The sequence below is a fragment of the Ornithodoros turicata genome, chromosome 4, assembly GCF_037126465.1.
Source record: "Ornithodoros turicata isolate Travis chromosome 4, ASM3712646v1, whole genome shotgun sequence".
NCBI lineage: Eukaryota > Metazoa > Arthropoda > Arachnida > Ixodida > Argasidae > Ornithodoros > Ornithodoros turicata.
In genome coordinates, this window is record NC_088204.1 from 27829752 (window position 1) to 27841650 (window position 11899).

Sequence of the window (11899 nt, forward strand, 5' to 3'; positions counted from 1 at the left end):
CATTTACGCAGCCATTAGGTGATGGTAAGTTGCAGGAGCAGTAGTGCCCTACAATAGGGTTGTACGGTGCTGGACAAAAGTTTACGGAACGCACGAGCGGCGTATTTTCTCTTGGCAGAGACACCCTAGCGGCGAGCGGAAGCGGGCAAGTTCACTCGTTCAAAGGGATGGAAGAGTGCGCTTGTGGCAACCCACCGTGGTAGCAGTGGTAACTTTGCTTTTGAGTGTAACGAACGCCAAAACTGTTTCGTTTTCGGTCTACTGCACCGAGCACGATTGGCTATCGCGGGAAGGAAGTCTCTCCGCTATCGGAGGGATAACAGGTTGCTAAGGTTGATAACGCTAAGATGAATTGAGGTGGCAACGGGCTGCAGTGCTTAGCTTTTTTTTCTTTTTTTTATTATACAAAAACAGAAGAGCGTGTACCCTTGAACACACACACACACACACAAAAAAAAAAAAGAGGCGGGGGAGACGATACTGTCTCAATACTTCGTCGGCCCCCCTTTCGCAGCAATAACTGAGGCCATGCGCACAGGAAGGGAAGCGTATAGTCGACGGACAAGGTCCGCGTCTTCACGTAGCAAGGACCACTCTGCTTCTATAAATTCCCAGAGTGCGTCCTTGCTCCTTGTAGGTGTCCGTGTCTTGCTCATCCTATTCTTCAGGACGCCCCAGACGTTTTCGATGATGTTTAAGTCCGGGCTCTGCGCAGGCCATGTCAGCTGCATTACGCCGAGGTCGTCGAGAGGACGCTGCTCCCCTATGCTCTGGACGGGCCGTTCCCGGTTGGGTGCTACCGTTACCAGCATGATGGCAGCTCCGTCCATCGTAGTAAAACTGTCCAACACCTACTCGACTACCTCAGCGTAATGCAGCTGACATGGCCTGCGCAGAGCCCAGACTTAAACATCATCGAAAACGTCTGGGGCATCCTGAAGAATAGGATGAGCAAGACACGGACGCCTACAAGGAGCAAGGACGCACTCTGGGAATTTATAGAAGCAGAGTGGTCCTTGCTACGTGAAGACGTGGACCTTGTCCGTCGACTATACGCTTCCCTTCCTGTGCGCATGGCCTCAGTTATTACTGCGAAAGGGGGGCCGACAAAGTATTGAGACACTATCGCCTCTCCCGCCTCTTTGTGTGTGTTCAAGGGTATACGCTCTTTAAGCTAGGCACTGTAGGTAAAAGCTAGGCACTGCAGCCCCTTGTCACCTCAATTCATCTTAGCGCCCTGTTATCTCTCCGATAGCGGTGAGACTCCCTTCCCGAGATAGCCACTCGCGCTCGGTGCAGTAGACCGAAAATGAAACCATTTTGGCGTTCGTCACACTCGAAATCAAAGTTACCACTAATACCATGGAGGGTCGCCACAAGCGCACTCTTCCATCCCCTCTGAGCGAGTGGACTCGCCCGCTTCCGCTCGCCGCTAGGGTGTCTCTGCCCAGAGAAAATACGTCGCTCGCGCGTTCCGTAAACTTTTGTCCAGCACTGTACAATCACCTGAATTTGCATTATTTTGCCATATTTCAGAATACCATGTTTGTCTTCGAGGACCACCTTGTTCATCATGCATGGCAGCAGTTCACCAAGAGGCTCTGCACAGGATAGCATGTTTGCAAACGGAACTTGAACAGATGAAGCAAAACGAAGCCCGCTTGGAACGTAGCTTAGAAAATGCTAAGTCACGACTTTTAAATGTTGACATCATCAGGGGGTCTACAGAGAATGCAATGTTTTACACTGGGCTGCCAAGCTTCGAAGTATTTTTAAGTTTGTATCGATACCTACACCAAGGTGCAAAAAACATGACCTACTGGGGGCTTACTAAGCGGAAGGACAGTGAACCTCGAGGGCAGTGGAAGGAAACGGAACTTATCGATGATTTTTTTATGGTCCTCACTCGTCTAAGGACTGGCATGGCAGGCAAAGAAATTGCCAGAAACTTTTTGATATCTGAGGGCCATTTCAGTCGTGTATTTACGATATGGATAAATTTTCTTGCTACTGCTCTTGAAAAGTTGACTGTTCTTCCGAGCGTTGAAGATTTGCAGCCCCACTTGCCAAAATTATTCCATGGGTTTGAGAATACCAGGTTACTGCTTGATGCCACAGAGGTTCGTATACAGAAACCGTCCTCATTCAATGCCCAGAGGCAGACTTTCTCAACGTACAAGCATTACAACACATACAAGGCAATTGTTGGTTGTACACCGGACGGCTATATTGCTTTTGTGTCCAAGCTTTGGGGTGGCTCGGTTTCAGACAATATAGTCATTGAAACAAGTGGCATTTTAGATAAACTCCAGCCTGGAGATGCCATTATGGTTGATAAAGGTTTTACTTTCCGTGCACTGCCGCCTGGTATTACATTGTACAGGCCACCATATCGTCAGTTCCATGAGCCGCAGATGAGCCGTGAGGATGTTGCACAAACTAGACGTGTAGCTCGTGCAAGAGTGCACGTCGAGCGAGCAATTCGTAGGGTGAAGTCTTTTCACATTCTTGACCGACCCTTTCCAATAGCAATGATAGATATTGCTGAGCAAGTTTTCCATGTTTGTTGCTTCCTCAGCAATTTTCGGCTGCCACTGATTGGCGATCGTTAGCCAAATAAGCAAAACATGCCACAAGTTCAAAATTTGATGTTACTACAGAACTTGTTCCTTTCATTGTTTGCTTTTGCTTTTTTTTTTCTTCATGGGGTTATGTGTGCACCAGTTTTATGATATGTCCATGTTTTAGGCAAGAGGCTTCTTAATATAGTGCAAATGGTCAGTTTCGTTATTTGTTTTATCCGCATCATTTTCCTTGTGCATTTTCCCAGGGTTTGTTACTGAAAGAAATATGTTAGCTTCTATTTGTGGTACACGAAAACCTACTGTTTGAATTCATGTTATTGAAAACTCCTCGTGAAAAGATAAAGAAATGAGAAGACGACGACGAAGCGAGTTCACAGCAGCGGTAAAAGACAGCGTGTACACTTGGATTCCGTGGCGTCTGTTTTCAGCCTATTAGTCTCGATAGCAGCCGCGCTTCAGATTACGCTGCCGATTGCTAGACGGCGCAGTATTTTCCACAAATGGTGGATTCTTCCCTGTTGTCCCGTTTCGTCCACGTGTTCGTGAACCTTCCATTTTTCTGTAACGGGTCTGTAGCCTAGATCACTACGTTCACATAATCCCCTCCACACTCTAACAAAGCAGCCATTCACTCCGGCCGTAGAAGCCCGTACGGACCCTTTCTTCCCTCCGGGCTGTTGACCCACAATTCGCATGAACCTTTAAACACGTCACACCTAACCCTTTAAATACCATGCCAATGATGAGGACGGTGCCCAGAAGAAGAACAGTCTCTGTTCGAAATATCGGCGGCTTCTGTCCTGAGGCAACTCCCTTCCTACATCTCTACCGCTTCCCTGGATTTCTACCCATCTACTTGAGGTAGTAGTTGGGTAGTTTCATCTATAATCGAATGATGCCCGCCGGTCACATTTTTTATTTCTCTTGTAGCGTCTTCGCCGCCTAAAGACGACGAGCGCCCAGGTCGCTGGAGCGAGCGACGACGAGCGCTCAGCAGACCCGAGCGCGAGCGCCTGGAATAAAACCACTTTCAGTTCTGACACAGAACTAGCTGGTTGTCGGCTCTTTCTTCCGTGGCACCTTTGCCACATTTCTGGTGACCCGCGTTTGGACCTACGCGCTTCTGAGCTAATGGATCCACCCACTGGGGCAGTCCCGTCTCCCATGACTGACCCATCGGCTGAGAACCGTGCCTTGCGCGCAGACGATCCTGCGATCTCGACGGCTGCTACGCCCCTCTGCCTACCTCCCTTTTGGCGACAAAACCCTCGTTCCTGGTTCCGGCAAGTGGAGGCCCAATTTCATCTGCGGCACATCCAATCACAGCAGTCAAAATATTTCCACATCCTTGCTGGCCTCCCTCCGGAAATCGCGGCGGAGTTGGATGACGTGCTCGCTACGGTTCCTGTTGAACGCGCCTATGACGTTCTGAAGGCCGCCATCTTGAAGCGAATGGAGGTGTCTGAACGCGCGCGACTCCAACAGCTCCTTAACGAGGAAGACTTGGGCGACAGGAAGCCTTCGCAAATGTTGCATCGGATGAGACAACTTCTCGGGGACTCTTCCACTGACGTGCAACAGCCCCTTTTGCGTGAGCTGTTTCGTCAGAGGCTCCCCCAGGCAACGCGAATGGTTTTGGCTGGCTCTGAGGACCTAACGTTGGACAGGCTGGCTTCATTGGCAGACCGAATTGCTGACTACTCCGCACCTCAGAACAGCCGCCTACCCTTGCTGCGGCTACGACGTCCCAAGCCTCGCGATTAGACCGGCTCGAACAACGATTGGAGCAACTTACGGACGCCTTGCAGTCCCTTACTACTTCCCAGCGCCCAAGGCTTCGTCGCCGTTCTGCTTCGAGATCCTCATTGCGCCGCACCCCTTCACCCGCTGCCCCAACACCTCCCGATGCCACCCAGACCGGGGCTCGTCTCTGCTGGTACCACCACCGCTTTCGCCATCGTGCCCAGCACTGTATCCCGCCCTGTGCGTGGCAGGGAAACCAACGGGCCGACCCCTGATGACGGCAAGTGGTTCCTGCCCTGTTTCCAGCCGTCTCATCATTCGCGATCGCATTGCGGGATACGGCCTCCTTGTCGACACTGGCGCGGAGATCAGTGTTATCCCGGCTTCTGCTGCTGACCGTCGCCGTGCTCACCCTGGCTCTAACCCCAGCGTACACTGGTCCCCACCGCTTATTGGCGCAAGATGAGAAGACGGTGACGGTGAGTCGACATCAATGGCCGCCCGGAGGTACTCACGAAAGATCGAGTCAAGCTCGCCTGCTTCGACGCACTACTCTCTCCCGTCCATCTTCCGGCGTCGCCTCCACCTTTCCCGGTTCCCCGATCACTACCCTCCTCAAGAAAAGTCTCCTGGCATTCTCCTCTGGTTACCTACCAGTCTAGGGGGGGAGGCCTGTAGCGTCTTCGCCGCCTAAAGACGACGAGCGCCCAGCTCGCTGGAGCGAGCGACGACGACAGCTCAGCAGACCCGAGCGCGAGCGCCTGGAGCAAATCACTTTCAGTTCTGACACAGAACTAGCTGGTTGTCGGCTCTTTCTTCCGTGGCACCTTTGCCACACTCTCGAAAAAAGTATATGTTATCCCACGCACAAAGAGATGCAAAAGGTGGCTGACCGCAGGTCTCTGCTATATTTTATTCTCCATCCACGGCGCTTCGAAGCAACCGGCGTGATTTCGCGGCTAAATTTTTTCCAACTTTGTGACCTTGTATCTCTTGAACGAGATGTCCCATTTGAACGAATTGTTTTTTGCTGAGAGACTGGATGGTGCACGTTCCACCGCGGGCTATTAAATTTATATGATCAAGAGAAAAGTATACAAAAAAAATCCCGAAAACGCAGCAGAGAACCGTTTTACCGCACGTTTGGAAGGTCATGGCCGCGGCGCGGGATCTCCGACTGTGATGTTCTTCGCATGAGCAGGAAGATACTTCTTTGCTCTTTAGTTTGACGTCAAACACATTGCTTTAGCTCCAGCCATTATCCCGTAACAATGCCGTGAACACAGAAGGGTAGGGGAAAATTCTCATTTTCGCGGCGGTTTTTACCCAAAACGGGCATCTTGAAATTTTCCAATATTTCGTACTAACATAGCTGAGACATAGCTCTTTCACGATATGCAATAAAATGTTTGCTTATTTTGGTCCCAGAGGGCGCGCAAATTTTTTTTCGCACCCCTATTGGGCAGCGCTCGCAGGGGTCAGACAGACATACAAAGAGTGGACTTTTTTTTTGCTTTCAGTGAGGGTGCCGTCATGCCGAAGGCCGACTACAGTAATATGCACAGATCACTGTGACGTTCGCAGACAAGCAAAAGTTGGTTACTTAGGCTTTCCCACCCGGTTAATCCCTTCAAGATTACGTGCTTGAAGGAAATCGGACCTGGGAACATGACATTTGTAAATACTGCGGCTTTGCCGAACCGAAGCGCGAGACGTCTATTCTATTGTAATTTTGTTTCGTTATTTGCTCGTTTCTTCTACTTTGTCTACTACGGGTGCCTCAGTGGGCTCACACCAATATCTTGCTCTGATATGCTCCTGTTCACAGTCTGCACAATTTCGGTGGGGTCGGTGAAGTCAGCGTAATCAGGGCTTGAAGCCGGAGGATCTTGTTCACGTGAAGGCCCTGCCTCGGCAACCTGCAGTCGAAACGTGTTGTAGCAGTTCACACATATTTCGTCGGTGTCGTGGACATGAACTGCCTCCGAGGTGCTCAAGATGGTATTTAAAAGCCCTGATCCTATCAACGATTCCTCCCGGACGTTCTTGTTCCAGAGTACTTTTTTTTTTTTTTTGTCGTTGAGTGTAGTCCATGCAGTGTAGTCGACTTCTGGTGTGGCTACGGCTGGTCATGGGGAGCGCAGAAGTACATGCTACGCAGACGACAAAACGAAATCCAAACGTAGGATCGAGGAAAGCAAGGCCCTTGTCTTAAAATGTGGACGGCGGCGGGAACCCCGTAGACGCCTAAAGACCATCTTTTCCCACGCAGCACCCCGACTTTCTCACCCATTCAAATAATATTTCTAAAAGGAGTTCACCTTGAAGAAATAAGGCACCGGACATGTCCTATCATTCCCAGGAAGACAAGGCAACCAGTCCTTGGGCGATCTGTCGGCATCGTGGCATATCACCTGAGTGTTTCAAATTCCGTCTTTGTTCACAAGTAGAAGAAACCAGCAAATAACAAAACAAAATTACAAGAGAATAGACGTCTCGCGCTTCGGTTCAGCAAAGTCGCAGTATTTACAAATGTCATGTTCCATGCCCGATTTCCTTCAAGCACGTAACAGGCAACAGTCTTGCAGTATTTCAACAACTCCACAGGGATTAACCGGGTGGGAAAGCCTAAGCAACGAACTTTTGCTTGTCTGCGGACATCACAGTGATCTGTGCATATTACTATAATCGGCCTTCGGAATGACGGCACCCTCACCGAAAGCAAAAAAAAAAAAAATCAAGGGGTGGGGTAGAAGTCCACTCTTTGTACGTCTGTCTGACCCGTGCGAGCGCTGCCCAATAGGGGTGCGAAAAAAAAAATTGCGCGCCCTCTGGGACCAACATAAGCAAACATTTTATTGCATATCGTGAAAGAGCTATGTCTCAGCTACATTAGTACGAAATATTGGAAAATTTCAGGATGTCCTTTTTGGGTAAAAACTGCCGCGAAAATGAGAATTTTCCCCTACCCTTCCGTGTTCACGGCGTTGTTACTGGATAATGGCTGAAGATAAAGCAATGTGTTTGACGTCAAACGAAAGAGCAAAGAATGATCTTTCTTCTCATGCAAAGAACATCACAGTCGGGGATCTAGCGCCGCGGCCATGACCTTCCAAACGTGCGGTAAAACGGTTCTCTGTTGCGTTTTCGGGATTTTTGTTCGTATACTTTTCCTCTTGACCATATGAATTTAATAGCCCCCGATGGAACGTGCACCATCCAGTCTCTCAGCAAAAAAAAAAAAAAAATCGTTCAAATGGGACATCTCGTTCAAGAGATACAAGGTCACAAAGTTGGAAAAAATTTAAGCCGCGAAATCACGCCGGTTGCTTCGAAGCGCCGTGGACGGAGAAGAAAATATAGCAGAGACCTGCGGTCAGGCACCTTTTGCATCTCTTTGTGGGTGGGATAACATATATTTTTTTCGACAGAAATAAAAAAATGTGACCGGCGGCCGTCATTCGATTATAAATGAAACTACCCAGTTGTTTTTGTTGATGTTGTGGTTGTTGGGGAAAGGATGGACACAGTTGACGGTGCCGCTGTAGAACTTGTGCGTGATGAAAGATTGTGTCAGCGACTATCATCCCCTAAAGGTACAAAATTTAGAACAAACATAGCAATCATCAAGCACATTCGGCTTACATTTTTTTCCACGAAACGGTCCACTTCGTTGAGGGATGGCCCTTGCGGGCTTGCAATAATTCCTACGAAGACTGTCTTTTTATAATTGACACCGCTCTCCTCTTTCTCTCCGTCTTGCCGGAGTGAAATCGACGCTTGCGTTCCAAGCTCCACCTTTTTTTCTGTCGCAACCTTGGTTCCGATGCACCTTGATTGTTGTTGTTGTCACCGTAACCATTGTTTCGAAACTCGTTGCTTGTACATGATGGCAATTGATGTTCTGAGGCTGGAACACAGAAGGTGAGGGTTCGTGTCCAGCTTCCTTTTTTCATCACGTTGCTTGTGTTTGTTGTAACGGTTGTTTCGAAGCACGTTACCACGTGCAAAAATAAATAAAAAATAAAGGAGGGTCTAGGATGAAATCAAAAGCACCGTTAGGAAGACAACATTTTTTTAAAGAGTATCCTAACCTAGCGTCCTCGCCCTACGTCCTCCGCATCATCCTCCGGGTCGTGGACCATCAGCCTGCTAATATAGAATCACGAGAGTGATTCTCCTGTCGAAAATAAAATAAATAAGGAGCTTACTGGATTACGAATTGGGGTCCGCTTCGCCTGTGCGCGTAGAGATTCCACTGGGAGATCAGTGCGTGCATAATCCCCTCGATCATTCCAGTGGTTAGGAGGATGCCCTTATCGTCATCAAGGTCGGTGAGGTCATCCACCAGGCTTCTGGACACTACGAAAAGCTCCTGATCTGCAGGGTGACGATGCAGACCACTGCTCTCCCATTCCGCACTGTAGTAGGCGAGGAGGATGGTGTTGAGGGCCTCCTCAATGACGTTGTCCATCAGCGAGCGAGCGAGAGAGAGAGAGAAGACAAAGGAGGACAGGGAAAATTTTTATTCAGTATGTACATATACATTTAATCTGTACATATACATTTAGTCGAAGCGCCAACGGACTGGTCCAGCGGTTCCATCGCACGCTCAAGACCGCTTTACGTGCCGCTGAAGACCCGACCCATTGCAGTGATGGAACTGCCTCAGAGCCCACGGGCGCTGGCGCTGGCGCACAAAAAAGCTGCATTTGGCGCAGAATTTCACAGAATGGCGCACCTCCGCCATATGTATCCCACTGCGTCCCACCGCAATACGTCGTGTTTGCAATGCATACTCTCCACTTTATGGCGAATATCGGGGTTCAGGACATCTGGGAACAATTATCGGCACGTACGGTTTAAGTCCTGAAAGCTCAATTTCTCGCGCTCTCCTTACGCGCCTACACTCTGCGAGCACGCGCGATGTTACGTAGTAGCGGAAAGCGTGGAGCGATCCATAGTACAGGCGCTGGCAACTCCGGAATCAGCGTCGTCAGTTATTCCCATCCACAATTAGTTAAAACGCGGTTGTTTAAAAACAACTCCCATGCAAACGAGCCAATATTCCATCGCAGGCACGTGGCATGCCCACATGTTCGGTAAATTTGTACAGCCATTCTCTTTGAAGTACAACAACGTAATATTCGGTTCAGCAGTGACATCCCGGCAGTTTAAGAATCTTCGTCGACTTGGCGGGCTCGGCCGAAACGACACGGCTTGACTCGGCTTTGCTGTCCAGAGGCATCACGAGAATAGACAGGGCGCAGGAGCATCGCTCGCGGTTTTTGTTTCGTTTTCATGCATCCGAACCGGGGCATCTTTGTTCGGCACAGCTGTGGCGCAGAATTAGGGAAAATTGCTTTTTCGGCGCAGGGTGGCGCAGGCAATCCCAAATGGCGCACTTTGGCGCAAATGGCGCAGCAGTTCCATCACTGCCATTGGGTCGAGCGCTTGCCTTTAACGCTCCTTGGCATTCGCGCAACCTCCACGGTAGACTGTGGCGTTGCACCATCCACCCTGGTCTTCGGGTCTGCCTTGCGTCTCCCAGGGCAGTTCTTCGACGCAGCGACTCTAGCCCAGCCCGCACCCGACCCTCTTCACTTCGCCACACGCCTCGAAGAACATGTGGCTGAGTTTCGCTCGCCAGTCCCACGCCATTCATCTTCTCGTCCGATATTCGTGCACCCAGACCTTTCCACCGCCACCCATGTCTTCCTTCGCCACGACGCCATCCGCCGTCCACTCCAGCCTCCTTACGACGACCCCTTCCTGGTGCACTCGGCAAGACAAGACCCTCAGCCTCAAATTTCCGGGTCGTCTCGAGGTCGTGTCGATAGACCGCGTCAAGCCGGCATTCCTGGACACTTCTCCAGCACCGACTCCTCGGCTCCTGTCCCCTCGCCCTTAACCCCCGCAAGCTGCCCTCCCAGCTCCGCGGTGCGTCCATTGGGCTCCAGACTCCCCGCAAATTCACACCTTTCCCGCTTCGTACCCATCCGGAAGTCTGCGGTGACGACCCAGCCGTGCGCGGCCTTCCCGACTTCCACCACGTCTTCCGGCCTTGCCTTCGTCAACCTCCGGTCTAGGCGGGGGGCCCTTGTGGCGGCACCTGCTGACAACAACGAGCCCAGTCTCTGCCCTGCTCGTGCTGACTGTTCATGCGATTATTCGTTAGTTGAGATCCGGCACCCACACAGTAAAGTGGTTGTTGCCTTTGTCTCCTTTATTGTCGTGCCTTGACTTCGCGACAAGTCGACCAGGTCGACGTCTCCTCCTCCTCCTTCCTCCCCCTCATGTTCTTCGAGGGTCCATGGGTCGTGCCTATAGAAATAAATAAAAATAATGAACATCGAACAAGAAAGATCTCTCGGAAAACTTACAGGATTTGTGTGCGCATCCACCGTTCGAGGAAGTCTCTCCATCCCGCACAGCTCACTTGGTTCCACTGAGTGGTGAGGGACCAGAGGAGGTGCCCTGCGGCCCCAAAACTTTGGGGAAGAGTACCTTCAAAATAGAGCTCCGCCTCTAAGTCTCGGGGGAGTCTAAAAATAGCTCTCCGTCCAGTCCCCGATGCATAGCAATCTACGTCCACTCAGTCACGTAATACCCCATGAATATAACCACAGCCACCGTTGCGTCCTGAATTTCGACGTCCTCACTGAACGTGAAGCACTGATAGATAGAAGGTCTCCACGTCCATGCGGGGGACGTCGCACCCCGTCGCCGGTATCAGTTGGAAAAACAGTTCTACCACTGCGATTACTGTAAACCCTACAGAAATGCATGAAATAAAATAAATAAATAAGACGCTATACAATGGCGAACAGACTTACCGTACGGGGACGGATGTGGACCAGGAGGTCCAAGATGGACTCGAAACGACGAGGCATATCGCTTGGTTGGTTGGTGGAAGGCAGGGAATAGAGGATGAGGTGACAAGAGGAACGGTCCATCTTATAACCGTGCTTTCTCACGCTCGCATGCATCCGGCGTAATTGTATCGCTTACGGGAAACCGCCATTTTATTCGTATTCTCCACGTCGCCAATCGCTCTAAAAACGCTATTTCGCACTGTTTTCACGATCTAAGACGTTTTCAGATTGATTTGTCGATTTCTGGCGCATTTTGAATATTCGCATTCTCCAGTTCAATATGACGCGCGCGCGCGCGACTTCAAATGTTAAGACAGTTGTTATCGTTGCTTCCAAATGATGGTTCTGACCGCTGTTTCCAAACATGTCCCAACACGTTCAAGGACGATACAGAGAGAGGGAATAAACGTTAGTATACATTTTGAAACAGTAGCGACAGTTTGAGCAATCGTATAGAAAACCATGCTCAGCTTGGAAGATCCTCGTAATAAGTGATGCCCGTTTTGAGAAAAAAGTTTGTTTGTTTGTTTGAAGTGTTTCGCTTTCGGTTTTCAATAACTTTGCGGCACGTGAAGTCGGTTTCTTCCCACCTCACGTGTGTCGGGAGATTGGCAGCGCCCGCTTCTTCTGCACCAACTGCGGTGGTTTGTGGTCCAAAGGTACGTTTTTTTTTCTGTGTTATTTGTTTTATATTCA

At 50.0% G+C, this 11899-nt stretch overlaps 2 protein-coding genes and 1 long non-coding RNA gene across 3 annotated transcripts; 2 read left to right on the forward strand and 1 right to left on the reverse strand.

Moving 5' to 3' along the window:
- The first annotated feature begins 1922 nt into the window (after positions 1-1922).
- LOC135392239 (uncharacterized) lies at positions 1923-2612 on the forward strand. Its single transcript, XM_064622959.1, has one exon. The coding sequence runs from the start codon at positions 1923-1925 to the stop codon at positions 2610-2612; it is 690 nt and encodes a 229-aa protein (XP_064479029.1).
- Positions 2613-3716: 1104 nt separating this feature from the next.
- Positions 3717-4349, forward strand: LOC135392240 (uncharacterized). Its single transcript, XM_064622960.1, has one exon. The coding sequence runs from the start codon at positions 3717-3719 to the stop codon at positions 4347-4349; it is 633 nt and encodes a 210-aa protein (XP_064479030.1).
- A 4490-nt stretch (positions 4350-8839) lies between these two features.
- LOC135392873 (uncharacterized) lies at positions 8840-11424 on the reverse strand. Its single transcript, XR_010422273.1, has 3 exons — positions 11165-11424; positions 10712-11102; positions 8840-10652 (listed from the first exon to the last, which is right to left on the reverse strand). It is a non-coding gene; the product is annotated as an uncharacterized LOC135392873 (long non-coding RNA).
- Between the last annotated feature and the right edge of the window lie 475 nt (positions 11425-11899).